Source organism: Lemur catta, chromosome 4 (assembly GCF_020740605.2).
Source record: "Lemur catta isolate mLemCat1 chromosome 4, mLemCat1.pri, whole genome shotgun sequence".
In the NCBI taxonomy this organism is placed as follows: Eukaryota; Metazoa; Chordata; class Mammalia; order Primates; family Lemuridae; genus Lemur; species Lemur catta.
This window is the reverse complement of record NC_059131.1, coordinates 50,179,061-50,197,969: the sequence shown is the minus strand read 5'-3', so window position 1 is coordinate 50,197,969 and position 18,909 is coordinate 50,179,061. Positions and strand designations below refer to the sequence as shown.

The 18,909-nt window shown below is 35.5% G+C and overlaps 1 protein-coding gene and 1 long non-coding RNA gene across 7 annotated transcripts in view; one reads left to right on the top strand and one right to left on the bottom strand.

Moving 5' to 3' along the window:
* The window catches only part of ACTR2 (actin related protein 2), a 34,454-nt gene extending 23,426 nt beyond the window's left edge, over window positions 1-11,028 (bottom strand). Inside the window, exons 1-2 of the mRNA XM_045549742.1 lie at window positions 10,851-11,028; window positions 4,226-4,336 (exon numbers count right to left, since the gene is read on the bottom strand). Coding sequence (XP_045405698.1) covers window positions 4,226-4,336; window positions 10,851-10,898 — 159 coding nt within the window. The 5' untranslated portion in view covers window positions 10,899-11,028. The remainder of the gene's footprint in view (window positions 1-4,225; window positions 4,337-10,850) is intronic.
* A 153-nt stretch (window positions 11,029-11,181) lies between these two features.
* The window catches only part of LOC123636984, a 46,228-nt gene continuing 38,500 nt past the window's right edge, over window positions 11,182-18,909 (top strand). For 4 of the 6 annotated variants that reach the window (XR_006734725.1, XR_006734724.1, XR_006734723.1 and 1 more), the window contains exon 1: window positions 11,188-11,274. This is a non-coding gene — a long non-coding RNA (uncharacterized LOC123636984). Of the gene's footprint in view, window positions 11,275-11,463; window positions 11,580-18,909 lie in introns of all 6 variants that reach the window. The other 2 variants (XR_006734726.1, XR_006734722.1) reach the window with 1 other exon arrangement.

The following is an 18,909-nucleotide window of genomic DNA, read 5'->3' as shown; positions in this document are numbered from 1 at the left end:
GTTGCTGTGAGCTAGGCTGACGCCATGGCACTCACTCTAGCCCAGGCAACAGAGTGAGACTCTGTCTCAAAAAAAAAAAAAAGAACTCTAGTTTATGACATGTATATGTTGAAGTATTCAGAAAGAAGTATACTGATATATGCAATTTACTTTGAAATACATCAAAAAACAAGATGCACTGAGGGAGGGATAGATGGATAGATATGTGATAAATCAGTATATATATATTAATGTCAGAATCTAGGTGATACATATATAGGTTTCACTGCTAAATTCTTTCAACATTGTTGTGTATTCTAAATATTGCTTAATAAAATGTTAGGTGAAAAATCTATACCTGCAAAAGTACATATACCACTTTTGGTCACTAACAAATCTAATTTAATACACAATTTTGTTCCTTTTCTCTATAACTTAGTGTTGTACAAGATAACGGATTAGATAATTAGATGGTTATATAATCAATATTATTTCAACCAATTTAGAATAAGTCTAATCTGATTTCAACAGACTATTTACTTTTTATTCTGTGTAAGAATAGGGGCTTTACCTGATCCAATGCCAACTCAAAATATTAATGAAAGCCTCATGTATCTACTTCCTAGGACCATATATACTACAAAGGATTAATTAAAAGAAACATCTGGCATTGAGTATTCTTACCTTTCTCTGAACAAAGAGGACATTTAAAATGAAAGAAAAGTATTAACTTATTTAAGAAGCACAAAATTTCTTGAGTACTGAAGCTATCTAATTAAAAAATTTACCATATCTAAAATTTTAATCAAAAAAATCCTAGAATCTATGATCTTCCCCAGTTTCAACTTCCAAAACCCCAAAATGCTAAGAGTGTTACGTAGCTTGCCCTCATCACTCAGAAACAAGTTATAAGTGATCAGATCAGGCCTTAGGTTTTTATTAATACCACCTGCCCCACTACTGGACCACAAGCCTAAACCATCACCTATTATTACCTGTAAGAATGAAAAAAATCACAGTAACTGCCTGAAATGCTATTTCAAGGTCACACTTCACAAAAAGCGGGTAGTATAGATAAATTTGCCAAGAATCATTTTGAACAATGTCACCTTAAATTAGAAAATAGAGCAAACACAAATGTAAAACCAAAATTAAATCTCTAGAAGGAAATTCCATTAAAAATTTTTGTTAAATTAAGCCTACACTGTTCTCTACAAGTACACCCTTTTTGTAATTTCCTTAAGATATTAAGACAAATGCATCTTTTATGTAGAATAAATATAAGAATTTAAATGTTTTTGTTTATTCAAAAGAAGACCTTGCAAAGTTACTGTTACTAGTTAAAATATATCACATCATTAGAAATGATTGATATTAATTTTTGTCAGAGCTTCTTACAAACATATTAAAAACAAACTTGAAAATACCTTCTACAGAAGCACTCAGACTACCACACAAAAGAGTCAACTGTCTGAAATGAGCCCAGCAAGCTTCTAGTTGAAAAAAAAATGGCACTACACAATGGTATTTATTTGGGGGGGGGGATCTGTTGTTTGTGGAAAAGCTTTACAGGTGCTTTATCTTTTTCTTATTTACCCTTAGTTTGTCTAATCTGCTCATCAGTAAGGATGATAGGGAAACAAGTCACTCTTATTTATTCCTCTTTTTCTAGCATATTAAAGTTTTACTCAGTTTACTAAATACACATATGATACTATATTGGATGCAAATATATACACAGGCTAAGATCGGCAATGTTCAATTTAACACCAGTCAATAAAGGGGATTTATCCAAATGTAACAAACTTCCCCAATTTTCTGAATCACACATATCCTACATAAATAAAGCCATTTGGTTTCTAGTATTATGCACAGCACATTCCATTTTAATGATAACATTCAGCTACAAGAAAAACAAGGAAAACAATTCAAAACTATGTTAGTAATTAGTTCTTGTTTGGTCCATTGTATGCAATCAGGAAAGTATAGGACTTAATTAGTTGCTACCAAACTGAAGCAATGAAAAAGATTAAAAATCAAAGTACTTAAAATAAAAATATGGAATTACCCCCCCAATACTAAAGGGACACAAAACAACAACTACTGTCCCACCAAGCAAAAGTGGAAAACAAACAGAGAGCATGTGTGTAACCTCACTTACCATCTTTTTGTTATTCTACTTCAACGGGTCAAGAAAGGTGAAGAGAGAGAAGGTAGAAGTAAGAGTCAGAAAAGGCCTAAATAAAATCCTCACTGAAATTTTTAAACATACAAGCAATAGAGACAAATTAGGTTGAGGTCAGATGCAGTATTACCATATTTTATGGAGTTAATAATTAGGGCCAAATTAACATGGATAGTTATTCCTGAATGAAAATTAATTCATTAAACGATTTAAATTTCCATTTCTTTTAGTCTACCACCACATTTTAGCTAACAAGACACAAAATGTACAAGTCAAACTAAGCACAGAAATTCCAAAAAGTTTCATTCATTACTGAATTTAAGAACAATAATTAAGAAAAATAAATAATAACAGCAAAGATATAGCTGAATAGGTAGAGAGTTAGATAGTTCAAGGTTGTTTTTCCAAGCTCTTGTACTCAAGTTAAATTTGACACAGATCTTTTACTGTTTTCTACTGGAAGAACAATTTAACTTGGGAGGCTTAAAAGACTGCAGAGTGAATAGGACTGAGCTAGTAGAACACAGAATGACAAACCATACAAGCAAATGCTACAGGAGAAGTCCTTGGCAAAAATGTCTTATTAGAATATTGACAAGGTTGATTTGTATCACTTGGCCTTAAAAAGAAAGTGGTGTAAAGAGATGTGCAATTATTTGTGCCTATGTTGGAGAATAAAAATGGCTATACATGATATAGCTTCATACCTCAAACACGTTATTGTCCGTAAGTATATAAAAAGCCATTTTTCTTTAAAAACCTAACACTAAATAAAAAGTATTACCTCCAACTTCATTAAGCAGTTTATCCTACTATCAGCTAAATTTCAAGTTGAAGTTCATTTAAGATAGAATTCTATCAGAATGAAAGGAGTTCACAAAAAAATAAAGAATTCCATAAATTTCCCAAAAGACCCTTAAAAAAATTATAGTGTCCCATTTTATTTTTTTGTAATGCAACAAAGGCCAGAATAATTAATTCACTACTTTAAGTCTTTAAAAAACTAGTACAGAACCTAAGTTTCAGTGTCTATTTTTATTCTTTGTGTAACTCAATTCTCTAGTCCCAACTGCAGAGAGCTAAGTAGCAAATCTCTACCACCTATTAGCACCTTCCTAGGTATCTCAAACAAATGTTCCAAAGAGGTAACACCCTAATTCATTTCAAATGACTCATAAATTTATAGTTCACTGAAGTCTTGCCAAAGACTGTCCAGATAGGACCAACGATGCTAGCTTATTCACAAATAATTCACTATAAAAGCCCCTAAATTCTAATGCATTCTGTGTAACATGCTCCCTAGGCCACCTGAAGAATTTTAAAGTCAATTGGTGACCACTGTTCTTTTGATTGTTCTATTTCTTTCATGCTTCTAAAATAATGTAATTCCTACGTGATCTTTGATCCCCTTAATAAGGGAGAAAAATCTATCATCCTTAACGTAGAACCTTTCATGTTAAATACAGCGAGTAGGCAATGTAAGCTTTCCCTCCTCTCTTTATATGGTAAGGTAGATGAGTGCAAGGCCAAATAAAGACTTGCAAGGCTTCCTTCTGCACATTATGGAAATCAGTTATATTAGTGAAAAGAGGAACCAATGAGATTTACATCCTGTGTTTTCCTGCCTAGCTATATAAAAAAGTAGGGGGATCAGGGCACGAAAACATAGAAAGAAAAAGTCTAAGGTCCCAAAGAGACACTAACATATAATGACAAATCTATGCAATTGAAATACATAAAAATATCAGGCTGATTTCTTTTAAAAATTAATAGGACTTTGAGTCACTAATACAGTGTTTCCTGTCAATGTAAAAAACTTAAGTATTTTACTCCAAAGAGTAATGGCATCAAGCCACACATAAACAAAATCAAATGAAATTAGCTTTGGTTCTCGTGCTCTTGTTCAGATGTTAACATAAATTTAAAACATGAGAAATTTTGCTCTCCCCCTTTGCTTTTCATGACATCATATTTTAAAACTACTTAAAAGAACTGTTAAACTACTGTTAAAAGAACACCTTACATGTCTTGATTATCATTTATCAATAAATAAAATATTACCTTGATTTCAATGTTTCCCACTTTGGTGGTTGATCTGATAATAGGTCTTCCAACCAAAGCTGGGAAGATGTGTTCTGGAAAGTTAGAGCCTGCATATCCACACTTCACAAACTGGAAAGAAACAGAAGTAGGTTAGGGTCAAGGTGTTTAGTACATTTATTTAAAAATGGTAGCTGAAAAATACCACTTTGCATTTATACAATATTTTAAAAGTAGCCAACTATTGCATCATCTCCTTTTACTTTCTTCTCCCCCCTTGGAATATATTAAGCATTGATCCTTTTACTTCTTTCATGGCACTGATTACTCCCAGAGTTTATGTTTATTTACTGCTTAATTAGTGCCTAAGTCCCCCCACTAGAGCGAAAGCCCCACAAGAGCAGGAAGCTAAGCAGTTTGTGCTGAAGCCTGATACCTAAGAGGCCCTGGCACACAGTGGTCACTCAAGAAGTATTTGAGGGCTGGACAAACTCACTGAACAAATGCTAAGTATTTTTAAAAAGAAAAATGTTAGAAAATTAACACAACTAAAGTTTCAATTCTAAAGTAAGATTTCATTCATCTTGGACAAATCACTTAAGCAATCTCATTTTCCAGAATCAGAAAACCAAATGGCATTTGGACCAACATCATCATATTATGAAAATAAACATCTATTAGGCTTTTTTGGCTATTTACATTTTTATATTTAGACAAACATATGTAGTAATACCAGGTAACATAATTTCATATTTAGATAGTGTACTTCTCTGAGGAGAGCATATCATTGATTCTAATAATACTTCCATTTTGTGCATAAGAAACAGATATTCTAGGAGATTTAACAACTACCGTAAAACTTAAAATGAAACCAAGGCTTTTTAATTCTCATATCAATAATACAGTCTGTTTAGTACAGACATTGCAAGGAAAAGGCAATTAAAACTTTCAGAGCAGGAGGAGGAAGCTATATAAGGAAATGCAATCATAGTCTCTACCCCCTTTAACAATATAAGCTATGCTATACAAGGATTTTTGTGTTTACTGATGAATCCCAAGTACCTAGAATGGTGTCTGGCACGTAATTAAGTATGTATTAAGTAACTGACCAATAAATATTAAAAGTTTTGCTGTTGACAGCATGACACTATGATTATTTTAAAATATAAATATATTTAGTATTCAGAAAAAGTCTATTTTTCTATGGCTCTGGGAATCATACATTCTTAGAAGAATTAAGGATGAAAACAGTACCTGAATGTGATGCATGACTGTAATAACACAAAGGTGGACAGAAAATATTAATGTACTTCTTGGCAGAAAGCTACTGTGGACAAGAAACTGTTTTGTTTGATATGGTAAAATGTAGCAACATATTGAACTCACTGACTTTTGACCAGCCCTCCAAAATATAAAAATTTGATATTTTCAAAGATCTCTACAGCAACCTTGTTGGAAATGTTGATGAACCACATTTAATTATAAATAGCCTAGAACATCCTGCCATCCAGAATTTCACTTGTCTTTTAAAAACAGAGCTTTTTAAATATGTTAAAGTCATGACAAACAGATTAAGCTTTTATGAAAAATCATCCAAAAGTAGGAATTTTCACATTCCCCATAACACATGAATTCCTATCCTCTCACCTCATGTTTACACTTGGAAACTACATAAAATATACTATTCAGATATGTTTTCTTCCAAACCCACAAAACCTTGTCCTACTCAGTTTACCATTGAGCCACCAAGGCTAGGTCACTTTTCAGGTATAGCTAGCCATTTCTAAAAGTATAATATAATCCTTATTGGATTACTTTTCAAGGCTGAAGTTAGTGTGATATGATGGCACACGCAATAGTGCATTAGATAACCTATTAATACATGCTCATATCTACCACCTCGTTGACAGTGGTTGACGATGAAGAACTAGAATATATTTCCCACCCCAAAGGAGCGTTAAACAGAATTCAAGAGCACTAGTTCATTTTTTTCCTCAATATCTTCTCAAATAATTTATTAATGTGACCTGGAACGACTTGGAGGAACAATTACCTTGAAAGAAAAGATTAATACCTTTTTTGGTATATTCAAACTAAAGGGAAAAAAAGAAAACCTCCCACTCCTTCTCTCCCATATCACAAACTCTCTTTTGTTCTTAACTCAAAATCCAGATCCCTTGATATGAACTAAAATGATATGGAAGGGCAGAGAACACGTTTTCATCATTATCCCAACCCTACCCAAATTTCTATATAAATAAAATCTGTCATGATCACCAGCCTAGTGTCAGTCATAATTTATGCAAATATCTTAAATATAGGAAGTAAACACTATTTGAATATTCAATTCTTATGTTACCTTAAAGTACTGAACAGATATGGACATTGAGTGGGTTAAAAGAATCCATTGATCCGGCTGAAAATGCTCACTTATATGGGTTAAATATTCTCAAAGAAAATTACAGAATGAATGAAAAGAGAATCTACAAGTTTTTAAGGGCCATTTTCAGAATACTAAATGTAAATAAATGATTTTATTACATGAGAAATCATAACAGAAGATGAGGGTGGAAGGAGGAGCCTAGGATGAGGGATAAAGCCAAATCCTAGTGCAGGGACGAGGCTGCTAGGTTGGCATGTCATCCCTCTCATTCAGAGCCACACACACTGGACACACACAACATGGCAAAGCAGTAATTGTATCACTCAATTTCTGATTTTAATTGTTCAAATGAGTAGTTCATATCTTAAAATTGTTTCAGTATATTTTAAGCAACAAACCATGTGCCAAGTGCCTAAAGTTAGAAGACAAAAATTGAGATCCCTGAAACTATAAAAAACAATTGTAAACCCACTATTACTGCTTTAAAAAGAAACAAAAATTTGGCTTTCAATTCAAATTAAAGATATCACTTATTAATAAAACTATGTATTCTTCTTAAGCAGCTTATTGGAAGCAGATACTGTCATGCAATCCAGTACTAGCATTCTTACAGGACACGTATTAGATATTCTGTCAAAATAGCAAAAACTGCACTATTTCACATTACTTCAAATGTGAAAGCATTATAGTTATAACAAGAACCCAAATAATTCATTTTTCAATATAAAACTAATCCACAGTCTATTCCTTTCTTGCAAAAAAAATCCCAATATTTTAAAAAATCTAATGATAAAATACAAAGAAAATATTCTTTTCTAAATCATTCTTTTGGTATAATTTTAATTCTTGAAATTCCTCCCCCATGCCAATCATTGTAAGACCTGGTGACTTAGTTCTCTCATTGTGTGCAATAAGGCTGTGTTTAAGAAATAGATTTTACCATATATAGTTTCCTCTTCATAGCACTGTGGTTTAAACTAGCTCTCTTGCTTCCCACTGAGTCATCAAATGGTAAGAACATGAACAGTATAATGTTCTTTTAAGCAAAAATGAAAAATTCTATCTACATCTGCTCTAAAAGTACCTTTTTCCCATCAAAAAAATAAAGTGGGGTGTATATAGCCTCATTGGGCTTATTTAATTTGCATTTTCCCCTTACAAATTTTATCTGATGGTATTGATGTGTTTATTAATTTACCTAGTGGACTATTCTCATCTTTGATAAAGCAGGCCACTATAAACTACAAATGTCTATACAAACTATAAATGAAAATATAATTAAGCTTCTCTGTATGACTAGACCTTATTAAGCATTGTGCCAGCAACATAGTACACACTGGGAAAATCCTTATTTTGTTGATGAACTAACTCACTGCTGATGAAATCATCCAAGTTTGGTTTCAGGATACATAACACGGGGGGCCTGGGCCCAACCCTTGCAGGAGACCTAACCCTAGAGCTTCACACATTTCCATATTTTCAAGTACCTGGGTCACTTTCAGTGTCTCAATTTTAGAAGGTAGGTTTAAATGATTAAGGAGCAGAAGTGTGTAAATTTTTGCAATCAGGTGAGTTTTCCTCCTCTAGGCCACTCTAAAGAGACACTGGTTGAGCTGAGAAATAATGAGAAAATGGAGCAGGACCAACATCTGGCATGTGATCGTAAGAATGAACTTACTCTTAGAGCATTTAATTTTGGGCCTGATAGAGGGGTTAAAAAAAGAAAAAATCATCAACTTCTCAAATAGCCCATAATTTTAAAACCTAAAACATGTTAGGGAGCAAATGAAAATACTTTAGGGTAACAAACAATTTCTATGAATTTTTGAAAATTAAGTCTGAATATCTTCTTTAATATTTAATTGTAAAAGAATCATTGTAACGTCAGGTAGCTCAATAAAATCAAGACGACTATGTCAAGAAGTATAAACTGTAAGAAACAGAATATAGAATCTGAGTGGTTCCTAGTCCTCTACATTTTCAGAAACATCAAAGCATTCCTGACTGTTTTGTGATTCACATAGTATATCAGAGCTGTTTCTTCATTTGAAACCAATCATATCTATAGAAAATTTGGATAAAATTTAAAAGTAACTAGGAGAGTAACAGCATAAATTTTTAGTTGAATTAACTATACTCTTCAAAAAATAAATGAACTGTATTTTTCATTTGTGTCATGGTAACTGATCTTTTGTCTTAAAAAACAGTATTTTAAAATTATGGATTAGTTTCACATTACCTCCCCACCCATGCCTCCCTAAGTCCGCCTTCCCCCTGAAAAAAATAAAATTATGGATTAGACTGAAGGCTAATCAATGATATATTACAGTCAGCTCTTTAGTGTTAGCTAAACTAACAAAATAGTAACATAAAAATTTGCTTATGGTTAACATTCCTATTCTAATTGAGTATCAAAAAACCTCATATATACAATACAGGGTTCATTACCCATAACCCCTTAAGAGAAGGAATCCATTAAAATAGAACTGGCTTGAGTTTCTCTTAGGATATTTTATTTTTTTAACTTTTGTTTTTAGAGACAGTGTCTTGCTCTCTTGCCCAGGCCGGAATGCAGTGGCATGATCATAGCTCACTGCAGCCTCTAACTCCTGGACTCAAGCAATCCTCCTGCCTCAGCCTCTGGAGTAGCTGGGACTACAAGTGCACATCACCACCCCTAATTTAAAAAAAATATTTTTTTGTAGAAACAGGGTAAATGAAATATATGTTTATCATTTAGATTAAATATAGCTTAACAATATATGCTTTGTTAAAAACAAAACTACAATTTTCCCATAATTCAGAAAGGTCATGAAATCCTCTCCCATTTATCCCCTTGTCTCATAGGTAACCACTATGAAATGAACATTTCTTATGTATCCCTCCAAAACTTTCATATATAGATACAAGTTTGTGGACATATAAATATCTTTAATAAAGAACACACACATAAATGGAATTCTAGAAGGTTTTTTTAACTTAATAAATCTTAGATATGTTTCCACAGCAGTGGATCTACATTTTTTAAAGCATTACACTTTGAATAAATGTCCCATTATATGATAACACTCTTTTTATTCTAGTCCATTTTTAACAAAGTTCAGATGAAGCTATTATAATTATTGTTTGTAAAAGTCTGTAACAAATTCAATCAAGTGCAGCATTATGACAGCGAGTACCAGATCTTTTTTCCCCTGAACAGTCCAGTTTCCAAAGTGTCTTAAAGTTCAAGTAAAATCTACTTTAATTCATATGTCACATTTATGGGAGAAGGGAGAAGTCACAAATGTTGCAACACCACAATGGTTAGAAGCACTATAGAACTCATCCAAAAGAAGTAACATATCCATCTTCTAATTTGCTGACTTTGCTGTCCAAAATACATTTCTGAAAAATGGAAAGGGGGGGTGGCTTTTGAAAGAAACAACTTTCAAATAGTTTCTAAATCAGAGCTTTAGTCAAATTTTCAATATTTTTGAATCTTAAAGACTAACATTATCTGTATCTTGAATCTAAAGGGGAAAAGGGGGCTTGAAGGGGGGACCAAAACTGGTTAACTTCCCCCAAGGTCAGTGGAATTAACACTAAGGGCTTGCTGGGGTCCTAGGTTTCCCAAAATCATCCAATGGAATATGCTGGTCTCTGCGGGCCTGCACCTGGGCCAAACTACCAGCAGGCAGAACAAAAAAGTAAATGATGTGCTGGCGATCTGGCCTCCCCTTCCCTTGAAAAACCAAACAAAAAACCCTATAAACCCTCAACAGACACTGAGAGAGGCCTGAGGCCCATTGCGTGACAGCACTTCCCCTTTTTAAAGTAAACCCGTTTCCTGTCTCCCGTTCCGTATCTTCAACTATACAGGAAGAGGAAGGCCTCTAGGTCTTTCTCTTTTTTACACACCAGCGACCCGGGGAAATAGAGCTCCTCTCTAAACACACAAATCGCTCCGGGCACTGTGGCAAAAGTAGCCCAGGCTCGGGCACCCCGGTCCCGGACGGTCAGCAAGTGGGATATGCATCCAGCGCCAGTCTGGCTTGCCGACCTGACCCGGAGGGCTGCGGAGGTGGTGGGCCTTGGGGATGGCAGGCTCCGGGAACACCAGGGCCCGGCCCGCTCTCCCCACCCACACGCCCGCGGAGGTAGGAAGTGCAGCCCCGCGCCCCTTCGCCCCAAGGTGCAGCCCAGGGCGCGGAGGGCCCGCGCGGCCCCCGCACGTCCTCGCCCGGCCTGTGGCGGCCGCGGCCTCCTCGCCGGGCGCTTACCCCCGGTGCCGTTGTCGCACACCACCACTTTCCTGCCCTGGCTGTCCATCGTCCGCCCGAGGAGAGCCGCCGCCACCGCACAACCTACACCGCCGCCGCCCGGCCCTTTTCTCTTCCTCCTCCTCCCTTTCCGCGGCCCCTCCTTCGGCCCAACTTTCTTCCCTGAACCGGAAGTTGGCGCCGTTCCGCCCGCCACCTAATACTCGGCCTGTACGGAAGGGGTGGGACGGGAGGTAGGAAGCCGCGACTGGCAGCGGTGAGCTCCAATAAAAAACGGAGACGTGTCGAGGCCCCGCCTACGGCCCCAGCTCCCGCTCTGCCGTCACGGCCACCGCCCACCGGGGTTCTTCCTCACAGCTTCTGGTTCCCGGCGCTTAGGCCGGCGCTAATGGCGGCCGGTGTCGCGTTGCGCCCTTCTACCTAAGGTATGGCAGGAGTTAAGTAAGGGCGCCGCTTAACGGACTGCAGAAAACGCAGGCAGGTGAAGGACACCGGGTCTGCCGCGAAGTGGCAGTGGAATGTGGCAGGGAAGCTAGCCGGGAGGGCGGGAAGCAAATCTGGAGGTCCTTGCCGGCCCGACTATTGAACATGGCTTGATGTATCATTGCGTCTAGGCGTTTTCAGTGGACAGAGATGGGATGGATACACACACATTTGTTTGAAATCACGCGTTTCTTCGCAACCTCCAATTCCAGCCCAACCTTCTTTGCCCAAGTTGCTCTGTGGTCAGGTGAGCGAGAGCGGATATCTACGTTTCCGGGCTCATTGCTCACCGCTTCCTTCTTATAGCAGCCCCCTATTGCTTCACCCCTTTTCAATATATGTGCCTATTTGAACCCAGAGCCTCGGCTTTGAAATCAGACAATCCTACTTTCAAATCTAGCCCTGCCACTCAAGGGTTTTGTGATTTGGGCATACCCTTGTCTGGGCATGGGGATAATAACCTGTGCCTCTGTGGGTTGTTATGAGGATAAAATTCTGTGCGTAGCGTAAATGTTAATTAAGTGGTAGCTATTTATTATTCTGTACTTTTGATTCTATTCTGTCTGTAATGCCACAATTTTTTTCTTTTTTATCATTTGGCAGATTGCTACTCATGCTTTAAAGCTCACTTTGTCACTTCTCTGAAGACTTTGCTCATGTCTTCAAGATGTTCTTTACTCCCTTTCTTTGCTATTAATTTACCATGGACATATGAATAAGATTATTGTGCTTATTATACTCAAGGAATGTTTATTGGATGTGGTGACATTAAAAATTCAAATAAAAAATGCCATTATTTTTGAGAGATGAGAACTAGAATTTTGCCTTCCACATGGCTGTACACATACAACTAGAATAAAACTTGGATCATGAGCCCCCAATCCAGTATTCTTTCTATAATCTAGCTGCCTCTCAGTTTTCACGTTTTTCTTTTATTAGAACAGTGGTTTTCAAACCTTTCTGAAAGCATAGAGTGTTTTATTCAAATTTAATCTTATATGGAACCCCAACACATATGATACATAAAAATAAAGCTGCCATAGTTGCGGTTGGAAATTTGAAGGGGTAGGATAGGTAAGAGGTCTTGGAGGAACATTTCTTCTCTTCATCTACTTTAACAGTCCTTGAGGTACCTCAGCCTGCAGAACAATCGATTCATAAATTGTTTGGGTATAGAGTCCATATCTTACTTTTGTGGGCCCAGTACCTATCACTGTGCAATTTTTCTGGAATTACATTAAATTGGACTCAGCAAGTTGAACTCAAGCATTTCTGTGTTCTTTTACTTTTTCTCTTTGTGGAATTAAATTGATTACTGATTTTTATTTTTAAGAAATAACATTGTTTTCTTCTGATTATAAAAACAATATATGCAGATGATAAAAAATGCTGACATCTTTTCAGTATACTAATGAAAATGCAGCACAACTCTTTTATCTTGCAAATTCAGATAAATAATAACGTTATGGGTAACTGGCTTCTGCCTTCTACACCAGGTGTATCCTGGTGATTTCACTTTCTTCATAATAATGTGACCCTACATTTTAGACAATTGAATGTTTTGAGGGGCCTTCAATTCCAACCTTCTGGTAAGATTTTATATATATTATTCCACACAAAACCCTTGCTAGGTAGATATCCCCATTTTACATATTTTGAGAAAGTGGGGGCTTTAAAAAGTTAAGTCTAGCAAGGCCACTGGATATATTGATATAGAAATCAGTTGTATTTCTATATACCATCAGTAAAGAATCTGAAAATGAAATTAAGAAAACAATTCCATTCACAAGAGCATAAAAAAATAAACTTAATGAAAGCAACATAAGACCTACACTGAAAACTACAAAACATTGCTGACAGCCAGGCATTGTAACTGATGCCTATAATCCCACCACACTGGGAGGGAGAAGCAGGAGGATTGCTTAGGGTAGGGAGTTCAAAACCAACCTGGACAACATAGTGAGACCCTGTCTCTGCCACAAATAAAAAAAATTAGCCAGATGTATGGTACATGCCTATAGTTCCAGCTACTCGGGAGGCTAAGGTGGGAGGATCGCTTGAGCCCAGGAGTTTGAGGTTACAGTGAACAATGAGTGGGCAAATGCATTCTAGCAGAATGATATGCCATCTCTAAAAAAATATAAAATTCCTGAGAGAAATCAAAGATCTAGATAAATACACTATGTTCATGAACTGAATACTCTCCAAATTGATCTATAGATTCAGTATAATCCCTATTAAAATGCCAGCAGGCTTTTTTTCTTTTTAGAAATTGACAAGTTTGATCTTAAAATTTATATAGAATGCAAAGCAACCAGGATTGATAAAATGATTTTGAAACAGAAAAAGGTGGACTTCTACTACCTGGTTTCAAAACTTAAAAAGCTACAGTAATGAAGACAGTGTGATATTGGCATAGAGATAGAGGTATAGATCAATGGAACAGTATAAACACTTAAGAAATAAACCCATACATTATGGTCAATTGATTTTTCAAAATGGTACTGAAAGAATTCAATGGGAGAAGGGTAATCTTTTCAACAAATGATGTGGGAGGAGGGAAAAACTTTCACCTTTACTTCACATTGTACACAAAAATTAATTTAAATGGAAAAGATTTGTACCCTGAACAAAGAACACTTAACAACTTAATAAGAAGACAAATTACCTAATTTAAAAATGGGCAAGAAATTTAAATAGTTATTTTACTAAAGAAGATTTATGAATGGCTGTGTTCAAAATTATTAATCATTAAGGAAATGAAAATTGAAAGCATAAGATACCACTAAATACCCACTAGAATGGCTATAATCAAAAAGACAGAAGATAAGTTTGGTAAGGATGTGAAAAAATGAACCCTCATACATTCTTGGTGAGAATGTAAAATGGTACAGCCACTTTGGAAAGCAGTTTGACAATTTTTCAAAACATTAAGCTTAAAATGACCGCATAACCCAGCAATTCCACTCCTAGGTATATGCCCAAGAGAATGAAAACATGTTCACAGACTTGTACACAAATGTTTGTAGATTTCTCATAATAGGCAAAAAGTGGAAACAATTCAAACGTCCGTCAATTTGTGAATGAGTAAACAATATGTGTTATATCCATACAATACAGCATTATTTGGCAATAAAAATGAACCAATACATGCTGTAACATGGATGAACCTAAAAAACATACCAGATGCAAAAGACTATCTGTTGTGTGATTCCATTGAAATTTCTAGAAAAAGCAAATTGTAGATATAAAAAGCAGATCAGTGATTGCTGTGGCTGGGGCTGGGAGCCAGATTTGGCTGCAAATGGGCATGAAACAACGTTATAGGTTGATGGAGTTCTAAAACTAGATTTTGGTAATGGTTGCACAACTGTATAAATTTACTAAAAATCATTAAACTGCACGCTTGTAATAGGTAAATTTTTAAATATATAAATTACATCTTGTAACTTCAACAAAGTTGTTAAAAAATTTTTGTTACCTGCCCAAATTTACCTATCATGTAGCAGAACCAGGATTAGACACAGGTGTGCCTAACTCCAAAGCCTGAGCTCTGTTTACTAAGAGTTTTTGGAAACTCCGTATCTGTCATGAAAACCTTAGTCATTTCTAAACCGAGTCAGCCTACTCAGGAATGACTTTCTTAGAGGGATTCTAGCATCTCTCTTGGACCTGATTTAGTTTCTGTGCAGTTATTTCTCTCTGTGTTTTCTAAGTTAATGAACACAAAGTCACCTTAGGAATGTTTTGGGTAGAACTTTTAATTCACTCCAAAGATGTTCACTCATTTTAGAAACTGACAGTGTTACCACATATATATTACACCTTATTCTGTATCTGAAGAATTCAGGAAGGGGACAACCATATGATTTATTTAATTCTACTTAATTATTTGGTTTTAAAAGTCCTAAGCCAAAAGATTTGTATAATACAGTAGAAAAGCACTTCTCTATTTTGTCAATTATCTAACCTCTTCCAAGTTATTCTCATTTATGTTGCTAAGATAAATATTTATATTAGCAAACAGTATTAAACCAAGTTAGTTGGAAGCAATTTAATCCATTGAAAGTGTTTAAGATACCATGACACTTCACTCCTAAACTCTGTAGCATGGATCTCCTAAGAGTAAGTGCAGTCTCCTGCAAAACCACAGTATCATTATCACATCTAAGAAAAATTAGCAATAACTCCATATCATCTAATGTCCAGTCTGTATTTCCAAAGATGTCCCTAAAATGTTTGTAGCTGTTTTTCCTCCAAACCAAGATAAGTCTCTAATTTAGTCTCTTAATCTAGAATAGTCCTCCCACTTTTATTCTATCTCATTGACTATTTAAAGAGTGCAAGACATTTGGTTTGTAGAAATGTTCCATGTTCTGGATTTGTCTGATTCTCTCCTCATAATTACATTTTAAAGTGATATTTATAGATAATGATATTATGGCATTTGATAGTACTATAGACAATTTGGGTGTGTTACATGGACATTCTTTGCTTTTGAGAATAAAAAATTCACATTATTTTGACATCAAAACCAAGTACAGTTCCTTCTGAAACTGTGTGTGAAGTAAAAAAAAAGAGAACCAAGTACAGATCTTAAGTTACTATAAATACACTAGTGTCCCAATTTAGATCCAGCCTGGGATGATTACAGTTGTTATGCAAAAAAGTATGAATGTGTGATATATGATTTGGGATCTATGCTTGGAAAAGGGAATAAATATGAAAGTAAATAAATTTAACAAAACATGTACTATCCAGTTTCCTAACTTTGTTTAGCCTCTTACCTGCTTTTAGATGCTCTGTCTACATAATTACATCTCAGGATCGGAGGAAAATAATTCTGAAGAATTATTGTATATTTTATAACTTAATAGCTTTAAATTATTTTTAATGTCATAATCACTATTTTTACCTTTTATTGTAGAAATTTTAAATGCACATAAAAGTAAAACGTATAGTGTAATGAAGAGCATGAAACCATCACCTATTTTCAGCAGCCATCAGCTTTCTGCCATTCTTGTATCATCTATCTCCCTCCACCTACAGTTTTTTTGCTGTTTTTGTTGTTTGCTGAAGTATAAAGCATATCTGGGGCATTGTTCCTTTTCTCTTTTAAATACTTCAGTTTGTGTTTCTAACAGATAAAAGACTTTTTTGTCTTTTTAATCGATATATCCTTGTTATACATATTTTAGGGGTACACGTGATATTTTGATCCATGTGGATAACGTGTAATTGAGATATGCATCACCTCAAACATTTATCTTTGTGTTGGGGACAATACATTTCTTCTCCTCTAGCTATTCTGAAATATACAATAAATTATTATTAACTATAATTTCCCTACTGTATTATTGAATATTATAACTTATTCCTTCTAACTGTGTTTTACCCATTAACCAACTTCTTTTCATTCCTCCACCCCTTCCTTTCCCTGTCTCTGGTAACCACCATTCTACTCATTACCTCCATGAGATCCACTTCTTTAGCTCTCACATATGAGTGAAAACATGACATTTGTCTTTCTGTGCCTGGCTTATTCCATTTAACATAATATCTCCAATTCCATTCATGTTGCTGCAAATGACAGGATTTCGTTCTTTTTATGACTGAGTAGTATTCCATTGTGTATCTATACCATATTTTCTTTATCCATTCATCCATTGATAGATACTTAGGTTGAATCTGCATCTTAGTTACTGTGAATGGTGCTGCAATTAAAATGGTAGTGCAGCTATCTCTTCCATATACTAATGAATTTCCTTTTTTTGGATATATACCCAGCAGTGGGATTGCCAGATCATATGGTAGTTCTACAGATAAAGACTTGTTTTTTTAAGAGACGGGCTCTTGCTCTGTTGCCCAGGCTGGAGTACAGTGGCTCTGTCATAGCTCACTGTTACCTCAAACTCCTGGGCTCAAGTAATCCTCCTGCCTCAGCCTTCCGAGTAGCTGGGACTACATGCAGCCATACCTGGCTAATTTTTAAATTTTTCGTAGAGATGAGGTCTCCTTATGTTGCCCAGACTGGTCTCAAACTCCTGGCCTCAAGCAATCCTCCTGTCTCAGCCTCTCAAAGTGAGATAAAGACATTTTAAAAACAATTACAATACCATTATTATAGCCAACAAAATTAACAGATTTTTTTATTATTTAATACTCAATCCATGCTCAATTTTCCCTAATTGTCTCAAAAATATCTTTACATTTTTTTTTTTTCCAATAAGGATCTAAGTAAGGTTCACAACTGCATTTGGTTGATATGTCTCTTAAGATTAGTTTAGTTTATATCACTTTCCTCCCTTTTTTTATGCCATTTTTTTATTGTTGTTGAAGACTAGATCGTTTGTCCTATAGAATTTCTCACTTTCTGGATTTAGCTAATCATATCTGAGCAGTGTCGTTTTTCTTATTCCTCTAGCCTTCATATTTTTTATAAACTAGTAGTTAGATCTAGAAGCTTGATTAAGTTTAGGTTCAATTATTTTCACAACTGTATTCATATCATAGGCTGTGGCATGAATAATAATTACATCACAGTTGAAGGAATATAATGTCTGGGTGTCCCATGTTTGGTGATGTTAAAATTATTCAGTGCGTCCTGATATTATCAGAAAATCTATTATAGAGTTCCCCATAAACTTGTCACTTAATAGTTTTGGCAGCCAATAATGATTATTGCCTGATCGGACCAATAAACATGATCAAGTACAATTTGTCTGACTCATAAATTCTCATATCCAAAACTGATAGATTTTGCTTCCAAATAGAAGAATGATAGTTTTGAAACTAATTTAGTTAATGATTTTTAAAAATCAAAAAACATACCTCAGGCCAGGCCCAGTGGCTGATGTCTGTAATCCCAGCACTCTGGGAGGCTGAGGCAGAAGGATTGCTTGAAGCTTAGGAGTTCGAAACCAGCCTGAGCAAGATCAAAACCCAGTCTCTACTAAAAATAGAAAAATTACCTGGGTGTGGTGGCATGCACTGGAGTCCCAGCTACTGGGGAGACTGAGACAGGAGGATTGCCTGAGCCTAGGAGTTTGAGGTTGCAGTGAGCTATAATGATGCCACTGCATTCTATCCAGGGTGACAGAGTGAGACTCTGTCTCAAAAAAACAAAAACAAAAATAAAAAAAACCACTTAGGCACTTAGTGTGTACTATACAAATTAAAGTTTTAGTTGGCATTTTAGTTGTGATATTCCGCATTCTCTCCTCCCTCCCCCATCTCACGCCACTACAAAAACTAACTCAAAATGGATCAAAGACCTAAATATAAGAGCTGAAACTATAAACTGTTAGAAGGAAACATAGGTATAAGTTTTCATGATCTAGGATTAGGCAATGATTTTTTAGATATAAGACCAAAATCACAACAGCAAAAAAAAAAAAAAGATAAATTGGACTGTATCTAAATTTTAAATGTTTGTGCTATAAAAGATACCATCAAGACGGTGAAAAGACAGCTCACAGCGAGAAAATATCTGCAAATCATATATCCAATAAGGATCGCGTACGTAGAGTATATAAAGAACTCTTAAAACTCAATAATCTGTTGCTTCTCGCTGTTGC